Source organism: Augochlora pura, chromosome 2 (genome assembly GCF_028453695.1).
Source record: "Augochlora pura isolate Apur16 chromosome 2, APUR_v2.2.1, whole genome shotgun sequence".
NCBI lineage: Eukaryota > Metazoa > Arthropoda > Insecta > Hymenoptera > Halictidae > Augochlora > Augochlora pura.
In genome coordinates, this window is record NC_135773.1 from 6,088,040 (window position 1) to 6,101,598 (window position 13,559).

Consider the following 13,559-nt stretch of genomic DNA (forward strand, 5'->3'; position numbering starts at 1 on the left):
CGTGTAGTTGTGAATAAGTCGTTTTAAAATTGTCCTACAATTGCGAGTAAATCGTTTTAAAAGTATTGTGTAATTTTGAATAAATCGTTTTTTAAAAGAAATGTGCAACTCTAAATAAATTATATTAATATAAATCGTGTGTGGTTCAAAAATCATGGAAAAGGAGTGTCAGGTGTGACTGGAACTGAGCGAAGCCAAAGCGTGTAAATACCTTGCCGCTGTACTATTGAGTAATTGAATCCGCGATGTAATCGGTCCAAGCGTAGGTTGACCGAAACCACTGAAAAGTCGTAGTTGGAACATATGTACATACGCGCAGTCATACACAGCTGACCACGAGAATTTTTGTTCAACGGCTTGAAAAGAAATTCAAAGGTCTCTCGACGGTGGTGGAATTACAGAAAACACGGGGTACCAATAGCGCGATGAGTTATCTTCTCGGCGCAGTTTTGTTATTTTTACGTAGTTAACCGTAACCACGCGATAAACGTCGTTCCCTGATTTATTTCCATTTTCTAGGGTTCTACGATTGTTGCAATTCCTTTTGTCAAATGAGATTTCAAACATTTCGATCGGTTTAAACTACTTATATGCTGGCTTACAGGAAGTAAATAGTTGTGAAGAAGATATCTAGCGAACACAGCACGGTGCACAAATTGTCTAAAGACAGGAACCATTGTTTTCGTGACTCGCGTGGAAGAAATGGAGAGTGCCGCGTAAAGGTTCCGCCCATATCTTTCCTACAATAGACGGAAGTTACTTTCCGACTGTTTCCGGTATCAAAGTTTTCCTCGACGAATCTTTCTTGTCGTTCGTTCGTTTCCTGATGAAACTCTTCCAACTTTTCCAACAATTCTGCCACTGGCGTCCTTGCACAATTTACGTGTGGATGCATCTCTTAGTCATGAGTAAACTGTGAATTTTTATGCAATATAAAAATTGCCTGCATTCATTGTAAGCAGCAAAAACCCAATAGGAAGTTTTGGTATCTTCTTGCCATTTTAAATCGCACATGCTCAATTTTGTCATAAATGCATAAAATCCGCAGTCTAATCACGAGCTTTTGAGTTATCGAGTTTTTAAGTCGTTTATCAAAGCTCGAATAACAGTAGTAGGTACAATGATAAATCTTACTCATAAATTTGGTTCACAATAAGTAGACTGCAGGGTTGTATGCAAAATAAAAATTGTCTGCACTAGTTCCAAAAAAATATAAACCAAATAGTAAATGGATTCTTCTTTTAATCACTTTGATAAATTAACATTGACACTTTTTGATTCTTTTAATAATCCTTTTATTTTAAATTGGAGCCATCTAACTTCGTCATAAATGCATAAATCAGCAGTCCAGCAATAAGTATAAGTACGTGATCGTTTGTTTTAAGAGGTCGATGTAGAGATTTTATTTGCAACATATCTTAGGGTTTCGAAACACTGAACGGGGTAGATGCGTATTATCAATCGAGCTCGTTCACCTGCTGCTGGTGGTGCTGTCGTCCGTTGGTAACGTAGATACCTTTGGAAGGTGATCGACGAAGCATCCGAGTTGGAAAGGTGGACGCTTTCGCAGTTAATCGTAATACTAATAGCAATCGTAATTGCAACCGCAATCGCGCCTAGTCTGTGGAACCCAGTATTGTTGGATTCGTTATAGCAACTACTTTTACAGCCACTTTTGCAGTTTCGCGTACACCTCCCTAGCTTGTTAACGTTATTAGAGTGGAAATCCTGTTCGGATGTATCTACGCGACCGCTCTAACGATTCCCTGTTTCCTCGAAAACTACTCTTCCGAGACACTGGCAATCAGAGACTAGTCTAGACTAGATTGAAATCGGTAACAGCGTCTGTTGCATTCGTATTCGTAGTCAGAGAAGATGAGAGATGTCGACATCGATATCGATGGCGATGCCTATGGTGTCTTCTAATGTGTTATCATGGAGAAACTATAGCGTCAGTATCCTATGGGACACATTGTACACTGTGGGCTATTTCGCGATAAATAGCCACATTCTTGGTGAATATAATTGGAGTTTTAAAAAATTTTCGAAACACATAGAATTGTTATTTTCAATACTTAGAAACGAACTTGGCGGTAGAAGTCATATTGACAATCGACGATTATCAAAATTATCAAGTTTAATTCTCGCGCATAATTTGGCTACAATTATGTTGTCAAATATCGAATTTAATTTGGTAATTGAAATTTGCGATCAACCTTTTCAGAAAGATAGACCAATTTTCCGAGATTTCATTTCTTTACGAAACAAATTCCGTTCGGTTTGTGAGAGCAACGCGTATGTTGCGTCGAAGAAACTCGTTCGGTTTTGTGCATTATTATCATTCTGTATTATGTCGTAAAAAATTGTATACCGGTGAAAAATGAAACCATCTACGTACATCGCCAGCGATGGCGCGTTCGGCTTTGTAAAAGCGAAGCTGATCGGTTTGACTTCCGAGTGATTCGTGGCGATACGTATTGTTGGTCGGTGAGCTGTACGTTCGGCTACAACGGTTCCGCAATATTTTCACCTGGTATGCGACACGTAGCGTCGAGTACTGCGGTATTTCAGTTGGGTCGGGCTGCGCTTTGAACTGTTGCCAGCAGTCTCTGTCCCTCTTTGTCGCTTCGAAAGTTCCTACCTCACTTCTTTCCTTGCTTCTTCTCTATCTCTGTCTCTATCCCTGTCTTTGTATTTCGATCGCTTGTAGGTATTCTGGGTCAAGTGTGTATTTTAATGGTCAGCGACGTCGACAGAGTTTTTTTTGAGTCGAACGAGAACCCACGTTCGAGGGATCGAAATCGAAGTCGCGTGGATGAGAGCCGTGGGCATCGTTCCTCCAAAGAAACATTTGCATCATAGGACTGCGGGCGGCGACGATTCTTATTACTATTCTCGAGGGGTTACGACTCGGACGAGCCAAACAAATCAATTTTCGGCGAATATCGTTCCAAAATATTCTTTTATTTTCTTCAGTGTCGTCCGGTTGGCTAGTTTTACTCGCGATTTTTTGTCGCTAAGTCATCGCAGCGTACAATGATTCAAATTGAAAAGGCGTGATCACCTTTTGTAATGTAGTCGTATTTGAAATTTGCACAGCCGTGTGCGGGCGCGACTCTCGAGTCGTTTCACGATTAATTACCGTAGAATCGTTGCGGGATGGCGGCTCGTACAATTAGTCGGCGTACATATGATACGTAGCTAGACATCTAGATGTCTAGGTTTAACGCGTGCATGCATTCAGTAAGATACGAGAATCTCTACCTAGAAGTCGTCAACCACTGTTAAAGAATGATTTTATGTTCGAATGCAAAATTTAATTGCCAAAGATATCGATGATTCACGGTCAGGAAAAAAAGGAAGATCAAAGATGTTATTAAGTACGAGTCTTTTCGTACTGGTAACGACTGGTCGGCGATGTTTTTATAATTGTGGAAGATACTCTAATCACTACACTCCTGATCATTAGGCAAAATAAATTTTTTCTCTAATCGAGAAATTCTATTAACAGTCTCGTTAGATTTTTCTTTTACATTTACTATTTTGTATTTAAGCCAGTCAGTTTTGTCGTAACTGTATAAAATCTATAGTCTTCGAATCACCAATCGAAATATCGATTTCGAAATCTTCGTGTAAGAGCAGGTGCATGTTCATACATGCACATTATATATAAATATGTACTTTTTTCGAAACGGAAATGTTGCAACCAAGGAACAAATAGAGAAACAAATAGAAGGGAGGTGCACGAAAAGGAGCGAAGTCTCGGTGAACTCGATCGGACACGCTTTCTGTTTTTACTTGGTCCGTAGAACGGTCGGTTACGTTCCTCTTCTCGAATAATAAATACAACGACTTTCCATTTTCAATGCGAACGATGTTTCGTCGTTTGCTTCGAAGACACTGTGCGCTTACTGCTCACGATTTCTCCGGTCTAGGTCGGGGTGGGAACGTGGGAATGTTGCAGCTTTGAAACAGAAGCAAAAGAGACGCGTGCAAACATCGAGATCGCGACAAGAAACGCGTTAACTCCACTTGCGCTTCTTACGCTTCTTCCGCGGAAGGATTTATGAGGAGTTGAGCTGTTGAAGGTTGAGGGTTGAGATGTGATTCGAGGGTAGCACGCTGCCGCGCACACGAACCGCTTTTCTTGATCATGGTAGCGTCAGTCTGGGCTACCGCGCTTTTTCTCGTATCTTTGATTCTTTTTGCTATCTGACTTTATTTGTACATTAGGCTATTTAAACTGAATACTGCCTGTTCGCTGCGAACAGGTCTGGTTTTTCTCTTGAATCACAGCAGGTGTTATGTAGCCAATATACAGTTTGTGTGCAAAGTATTCGTACATCTTTTGAAACGGAATTACTATTTTCTAATTAGGCCAAGCGATCTAAATTTTTTGTTGGATCTTCGAAGGGTTAGTTTACGAATGGCTAATAAATTATTTTTAGAAATTGCAATCAGTTGACATGATGAAAGAATTCATGTTCTTTTCATCTGAGCCTGTAATTGAAATAAGAAAAATGTATTTTTTAGATTTTAGTAACTTGTACACACGCAGTAAATTTCATTGAAATTCACGCATGATTAAGATACAATTTACTATGTAGTCTACACATGGCAACAATATTACTTATACGTACTTCTTAAACTATTTATGTAAATTTAAGGGTTTATAAATAAATAAATAAATAAATGGGTCTATGTACGCTGTATGCGTAAATTGACGAATCACGGAATTATCGCTCCAAAATCGATTCGTCAAGGGTACGAAGTGTCCGCGCAGTTTTGAGGGACGATGTAATATATGTGTAGACCGAGGAACACCGAAACGGAGTCAGAAAACGTGTGAGGGAGAGAAGAGAAAGGGAGAGAAGAAGAGAGGGAAAGAAGGAGAGAGGGAAAGAAGGAGAGAGGGAGTGATTGCCATTGCTGTTGCCTCTGGCTCTGCCTCTGCCTCTGCTCCCGCTCCAGCCAACTGTCCCTGCCTCTGTCTCTACCATTGCCCCTGCCCCTTTTTATGCTCAAGCCGGCAGGCAACGCGAGTCGTGAAGCAGCGCGGAGAAGCGAGTTGGCTCGAGCTAAGCGATCGTCGACGTGTACGACGACGGCAGCGCGAAAGAGTCGACGCGTACCGTGTATCCCATACCGCGTACCGTGTATCCCATAGCGCGTATCGTGTAGGCTCGAGAAACGAGCTTCGCGTAGCCGAATCGTTGGCTGGCCGTTAGTACGGCCAGTGTTCTCCTCGGTCCCCAAAATGGGTTAAACGGTTTTATCTCGACGTATTCGATCGTGATCCGATTATGCGTCCCGCGTAATCGACGGCAGACAGTGTCTCCACGAGTGTGGAATATCAGTGCAGAGTGAACGGCGTGTGCAACCGGTCAATCGACTCACACTTTAAGCGTGAGCACGCTCGTTGAATCGCTCAAAAGCAGCTTCGAATATTGTTGTATACGTACATTTTGCCCGTACTAGAACAAGGGACGTGCTTTTGGTAAAATGATCGAGCGACGAGGACAAGTAGTGTAATGTCGAGCCGTTGATCGTGCAAGTTCTTTTATTATTTGTATGAACGTGTTGGCTTCGCATGGATCGCAGCAGAAGACTTTGTTCAGAGGGATAGCATTTTGGACATGCCTATGTACTCGACGGGTCGGTTGGCGCAAGTAACAGGGAAGAGCAGCGAGTTTCGCGTGAGAATGATAAGGGACTGATAAATCTGTGAATTTCTTTGGTTTCGAATCGAGCTAAGAGGAAGAGGGCGAGAATAACCGGCGCCGAGATTGAATGACGATAGACTATAGCGCGACCAGCCGTGGACGATGCTGCAACTACGCGACCGACCGAGTCACGATCATCGATACGACCAGTCAAGATCGACGTCGATATCAAAGCGGGGCCTGTCCCATTCTCGTTGTTTGTCCTAGGGACTTGTACGATTGGCCAGCAGATTCGAGGAAACGATTATTTTCGTTTAGGTTGGTTAATCGCGCTTTGCTTATCGGCAAGCGTGTCGAAGTACGCCTGCTGCTCCACCAGAAACCGTTAATCGCGAGCCTGGATCGGATCGAGCTAAGTAGGACGAAGTGCAATAATCCTACTTAAGGAAGCGGCTGCCACTTGCGAGCCACAGTTTCCTTTAAACTGGAAATTATTCGATCCGCGCTATAAAGAGGATTATAAAATCCACATGATTCGACCCTAATCAACCCGATCCTCGACGTACTAAACGAATTGTCGGATCTAGTTTTGAAAGAAAGCGGTATCTTTCCCTTGTGCTTGGTTACCGCGAACTGCCGATAAGGATAAACGCTCGGAGTTGACGTTGATCGAGACGATCTTGCGAAACACGTACGATCGCGCGATTCACGATGCAATCATGATAACAGGCCCTACATCGATCGCACGGTCGCGCGCACAACCACCGTCGTGTTTAAAATATACAGGACTACGTGAAATACACGGAGCGTTTAGTACGCTTAATAAGGAAAGTAGTTCGCCGTGGTCGTGGTGTACGCAACAAGTTCAGGGAAGCACGTGACCCTTGGAACAGCTACCGAAGCAAACATCCGATCCGAGCAACAGCATAGATAACGTTCGTAGCGCAGATGATATCCGAATCGCGTATCCGTCTTGTCCTCTCTCTCTCTCTCTCGCTCTCCTGCGATCTGTACCTCTCTCGGTCCGTCTTTCTCGTTATCTTTGTGTCTCTTTGTCTTTTTTTCTCGTATCATCGTAAGAAAGATTCGATGATGGTCGAAATCTGAAAGAATTTAGTAACATAGCGAGGACAGCTAGGAGCGAGGCAGATGCGTGATGACGGAGTGAAGGGATTGTGCATAGAAGACATTCGGCACCAAGCACTTTTTTTTATTGAGTCCTAGCCAAAAATGCAAGGTATAGGCCGTCCAACGAGACGAGAGAGTAGATAAAGCAATTGCACGTAATCGAAGCGTGAGTAATACAGAGTCAGCATATAATTTTATATACACCAAAAATATACGGAAATAAGAAGCTACTTTTTTAAAATAAGATGTAGTGGCAGCTTGACGACTGTCGCAGCACTGATCACGTGAACTTTTTGTTTATTTCTTTGTTCTCGTCTAGTCTTGTAAATTGAAACATATGAAATGTCGAATCGTCACTTGGGAAATAGCAGAAATCTCGTATCTCGTATTTCTTATCGAATGACGTTTATTTAAATTGACGCATTTGCCATGACGATCCCTAGCGAACTCCCGATACGTAATAGTTATTTGAGAATCAGTTCGCATTTTTCGGTTTACAAGCCGTCGTACGATTCTTTCGATGTTCGTCATTTTTGAAAGCATTTATTCCTTAATTAATTAGCCTTAACCGTACCTTGGGGCATGCTTCAAAAACATCAAGCACCAAATATTTCGCTTTATTGTTTCAAAAACTGGCCATCCAAATGACCATTCTTGACCATGACCACTGTCCTTTAATGCCTCGCTTTAATATTATGTCTTCGGATCTAACAAGAATTGTTGCCGACCTATGTTTCAGTCATCTCGTGCGTTGATTTCAACGCATTTCTCAGAGTTACAGAACTTCCTTTTCTTATAATCCCTTTTGTCGTACCTGTGCACATGCCAATGATCCTAGTATTACAGATGCTTTTTTCGATATTGATATCAATGTATTTGAATCACAAGTATGTATACAGATGATTACATATTCTGTAATCAAAATGGTTCTTTTACATTTCTGCTAGATTCCCTTCATTGTGTACTCCCTTCATTGGTGTATTTGTTCTATTTCTGTTTCGCGTTACCTCGTAATGGGCATTCGCCAGTAGATGAATAAATATATAAATAATTACTTAATTAACATTCCATAAGACTGTTAACGATATTGTCCAAGGACGAAGGTACCGTTTACGCGATAAACGGTGTTATAATCGAAACAAGGCCGCATGCGTGTCGAACTTATCGAAATCCGACATTTGACATGCATCGGCCTAACATGTATTTCGCCCCAAGGTGGAAACCGTTGAATGACTTTCCCACTTGGTGGATTCGTTTTCGACTGGTTCGACGAGAGAACAAATGCCTGTCGCGTCGGAAGACTGGATGCCGCATCCGGCCAACATAACCAGTTCCATCACCACTGTCAAAGGTGCTACCATCCAAAGCACGACTACAGCTTGGATGTCGCCGTACAGCAGAACGTCGTCTTCCCACAATAACAACAATAATAACAATAACAACAACAACAATAATCATCACCATCACCACCACCACCACCACCATCATCACCACCATCACAGCCATCATCACCACCGACGCAACAGCAACAGTAGCGGCAACAGTAACATCGCCGCCAACAATAATAATAATGGTGTTGTCATACTCGAAGGATGCAGACCGCCAGCCGCTACCACGGCTAGGAGATTTCTCAGATGGTTTAGCAGACTTGGTCAACCACCGATGGGAAAGTCAGGTAAATCCTGATCGATTTTTGACTCGATCGTTCAACGAAATGATATTTCGATCGAATTTGTTTGATGCTCGATGTCATGTAACAAAAAGTATTCTAAGTGTCTTGGAGCACGTTATTCCCTCCAAACAGAGCTGCGATTCGATAGATTAGGATTAGACAATCGTTTTCGACGGTAATACAGTAAGTTCTTTCAAATTGTTTCTCAACGTTTTTATAGTTGTTAATAATCGGCAACCATAAAAACGAGTCACAGGGCTGGAATAATTGTATTTCCTCTTTCAAATTGAGGAGGAATAATTTCAGAGAATTTACTGTATTAGGCAACTTTATTCTATGTTGGAGTGGGTACGAGCGCGTAATAACGTTTCGGCATTAGGATGAACCGCACGGTACTGTTAGTTGCAGTTAGTCGCAGGTGCTTCGCGCATACGGCAGTGACCACTTAATAAAAAGACGGTGCTTACCAAGCGACGCATGCACAGCGCACGGTCGCAAACACTTGCTCTCGTAATGTAGATGGAACCGTGAACGCGCAATCGATATCAGAGCTCGACCGATAACGGTGTCTTCTCGCGACACGCTAGGATACCTAATTCTTTTTTGCTTCTTCGAAATATTGATAAGCTGCTCGCGACTGCTCGCTTAACACCGGCCGCATGTCGCCGTTCACAGTATTTGTTAGTCCGCGTAAAAGTTTCTGGTATTTAACGATCGGTCGAACAGCCTCGGCGCAATATACTCGCGCCACCGTGACGAACACAGAATCATATTAACGGGTCTTGTCTTCTACGATACTTTGTCTACGTGGAAAAGGAGAAGTTGTCGAATCGAATACGGTTCTATTTTCAAAATTGTACGCGCGGAAGAGAGCATAGAATATTCTAATCGGAAATATAATCTCCAGCACATTTACGACGAAAGTTTCTCAATTCAAGTCTAAACCTCTAGTCATTCTAAATTTTTTGTATTTTTTAATTTGCTTCTTTTTTAATTTCGTAACCAATGAGTAACTTCCCGTATATACGCAATACGCAAATAAATAAATTCGGATTATAAAGAGTGGTGGGATACGTCGATGACTTCTCCAAGCGCTTTGCATTTCGTAGAAATTTCATACACCCAATTGATTGCCGCGGGAATAAATTTTCTTGTCCGAAGAACTAGTTTCCGTCAAATGCGGATAACATGGCAGACGCCAGACGGTACACGGCATATGGTGTACGATGTACGGTATACGGCATACGGTAGATACGCGTTGAACTCGTTGAGCGAGAATGTAGAAGTATTTCTTAAGCAGCATGAGCAGTATGACCAGTATGAGGAGAACACTTGCACGCGGTTGTACGTCGTTCGAACAAACGAACGAACGAGTATTCCGCGCCGTGTCAACAAAAGAAGATTATTCTTGAGATTGGAAGTCGGTGGCGAGCAGCGTAACGGGGCGACACGATAACTGGGCCGGAAAGAGGACGAACCGTAAACTTGATAAATAAACATTAGAGTCGGTGCGCAAACCAGGTCGCGATCGCTGCTGGTAACGGCGTGCCTCGGAATTCGTAATAACCGCTTACTTCGTTTCATTCTGTGCTAGAGACCTCCTCTTTCTACGATTGTGCATGTATTAATAATTAAACGATCACGGGTACATCACGGGAGTGTCACGAGCGTTGGAGCGGACCTCGCGACACAATGTCTTTTTCTCTGCGACGGTGCCGTTCCCTTTTCAGTGAACATTATTTGATCATTGATCATTGGTCATCGGTTCAGTACACGCTATATGCTAAAAATGTACACGCATCACGCATGCGTTTCGTAAGCAGAAGAAGCAGCAACGATCGCTCTTTCCCTATGGTTGATTTCTCGCAAGTCGTATAACTATTCCCCGCGGAACATCCGTTACGTATTCCGTATTCTGTATTCGTCACCCACGGGCCACGGGAACAACTCTGAATCAAGAGCATGCGTTACGAATACCGACGATCGCGATCCTCCGACACAACCAACACAATGATGCTCTAGTACCGCTCGACTCGCAAATTAGTCTAATGAGAGAAAAAAACACCTTACGCAAGCTTGCCATTTATAACCTGACCGTCTCGATCGTTCCGATCTGCTTGTTCCTACACACGCGCAGATATTAAATCCCTGCCTGTTGTATGCTATTGTACGGGTTGGATCCTTTAGTTTGTTCCATCAAAACCAATCTCAGGTCGTTGTCCATTCCACAATTCTTGGCGTCGTTCCTAAATATATAATTTGTCCGAGGAATATTTCGATTTTCGCAGACACTTAATAAGTTTCATTATACACGCTGAATGTACAACTTGGATTCTTTTCCTGGAATTTTTCGAACCCGTTAGTCGTTACACGAGAATTCGTTTTGCTCCAAATATCAGACGATCGTGTGGCAATCTCGAATTCGATGTCCGCGTAAAATCGAACGGAATAAGAAATACACAATTTATCGAGATGGAGTTGATAGGAGAAGAATAATTGCCGATTAAACGCAAGCGGAGGTCTGACAGGGTGGAGATGGCGCACGAGAATTGTTCGAACAATCTCCGAATTACTTCGAAGCGTTGAGTAATTATTGGCCAGTTAACAAGCAATCGATACGCGTTGGTGCTTGTTGTGCTACCAGTTGAAATCGTCTATATGACTGACCGGTACGAGTATCGTTCTTCTATTACCAACGCTATGAATGCTGTAAATCCTATGAACGCTATGATTAGAATGCGGATCTTCTGCACTCATGACAAGAATGAGCATCCACAATTCATTACAACGAAAAGATTAAAAGCATTTAATAATGTCGATATGTTACGTATAATTTACTAAAATTCGCAAAAGAATAAAATTTCTAAGTAATTCCACACCATTTTGCACTGAATGAAATCGATTTTTATTTTGCATAAAGATGAGTAATAATACACTGAAATACACGGAGTTGAGTAATAATACACTGAAATACACGGAGTTGAGTAATAATACACTGAAAAAATACCGATTTTTTTGGTTAATAATAAGAATAGAAAAAAACAACAATTTTAATCCATCGTTGGAGGTTCTCGCAACCAAAATTTTGTGTTTAAATGTGTGTTAATCTGAAAACTAGACCGACTATAAAAAGCTCGTTTTATTTGATTTTGTAGGCTTGGACGGTGTCGGTCGTGGAGATACATTTAAATGTTCCATTGAATTTTTCTTTCCTTTTGCCCTGTATTTGCAATTACAATATCAGGGTCGTTACGCCTTTGTTCATCGGAAAAAAGGAGAGGGAGAGAAAGAGAGGGGAGTTAGAGAACGTTGCGTTGTTACTACCGCTATCGTATATGCCGCGAGGTCATTGCCTCGTAATCGTCATAGGCGGTTTTAAACAGGTGCTCGGGCAGGTAACCTCGTCGAGTGCGTGTCACTTGCTCGAAATCATTCTTTCCGACCCTACGAGTTAGCGTCCTGATCGCAGCTGGTAGCTACTGAGGGTAGCAACAAGCTAGCTTTAACACTAGGTTTACGGAATCCATCAAAACGACGAGGTAACAATTGTTAAATTTACGATTATTTATTCACTATATGTTACTCACGACAAATATTTAATGTAATATATTAGTAGTATTGATAACACTATGAATGATATTAATAATAATATATTACGGAATCTGCGAAGTGTTGTTATAATAACACTCGTTAAAAATCCGAATACACGTTTCATCGTTACTTTTATAAACCAATATAAAACAGCTGCTTTTAGTGTTCCGTAAATCTAGTATTTAAAGTCAATCATTCCTTCCAACCCAAGTAGCAGAATGCGTTACTTGCACATTACCTATAATCAGGAAAAGACGTGCCTTCGCATCGTGTCCTCTCACAAACCGAGTCCGCAATGTCGCTTTAACAGGAACAAAGAAAGATATTAGGTGCGCGAACAGTACTACGATGCAAGACGCGTGACGCAAACCGTGAAACGGGAAATGCGAAACAGCAAAACGCGAGTTATTTGTTGTTTCTATTGGCTGTTACTCTGAACATAAATACTCGATACGATCTTTAACAACGACAGTCGAAACGATATGCCTCGGTCGTAACGCTTGGAACGGCGTTGCCGTTTACTTTCCAACGGACGATTTTCAAGGTTTCAACAGCGGGAGGAAAGTTTGTACGATGTTGGATAGTATCGTGGCCGATCGCGTTCCAGTTGTTTGTCAGCGGTGTTGGACTTTGAAAATCCAGAAGAAGTCGAGGACGGGAACGGAACGTATTTCGAATCGAGGCAACGCGACACTCTAAAAGCGAAAGTGCTATTATTTTTGAAGGCACGTTCGCGCGTAACGGTTTTACGAAATTCATGGCGAGAGCAACAAACGTGGAATTGAAATTCTCTGAATTGGTAATCGGAATCTCGCATTCCCGAGAGCGTTGTCTTTACTACTTGTCGGCTGTCGCATGTCGGGCTTAAAGGTTATCGTCCGCGATGATGATTCGGTCCAGATGCAAGTATTCCCTCTTCAAAAACCACGCGACTTATTTATTTATTTATTCATTACACGGTCAAAAAACTCATTATTACAAAATATAGGAAGACATCTGTTCAGTTGCGATAAAGAACAATGTTTACAGAAAAAAAGTGAAATGCAGGAGCTCTACAAAATTACGCATCGTACTGTGGGCTCGTCTTTTAAGGTCAGAAAGTTCACTATTGGCAAATAAATAAATTTTGTTATTGGGTTAGAAGTGTCGATTCGACCACAAAATTTGAAGATTTTTCAAAAAGTTAATAAGAGACGACACTTGCAGACTGCGTATGTCTAATCATTAATAATTATTAAGCTGCGTTGAATAGGTTCATAGTCATGAATAGACTGTGGATTCTTCTGGAAAATTCTCTTCGTACTCATGTGATTACTATAAAAAAATTTATCTATTTATTATTATTATCTTTTCTATAACAAAGAGGTTTTATACCCATATACGTGAATGAATTAATAGTAATAATAATAACAGAATAAAAATTGTGTGCGTTTCTTGTAAGAAATAGGAACTTGGTAAACATTTATTCCTATGAATAATATAATTAATGTTATAAATAATATACT

The 13,559-nt window shown here is 41.6% G+C and overlaps 1 protein-coding gene across 1 annotated transcript in view; it reads left to right on the forward strand.

The window, feature by feature from the left end:
- Window positions 1-8,020: 8,020 nt before the first annotated feature.
- Window positions 8,021-13,559, forward strand: part of Trc (Serine/threonine-protein kinase tricornered) — a 32,411-nt gene continuing 26,872 nt past the window's right edge. The window contains 2 exon segments of the mRNA XM_078196370.1: window positions 8,021-8,067; window positions 8,069-8,466. Coding sequence (XP_078052496.1) covers window positions 8,021-8,067; window positions 8,069-8,466 — 445 coding nt within the window.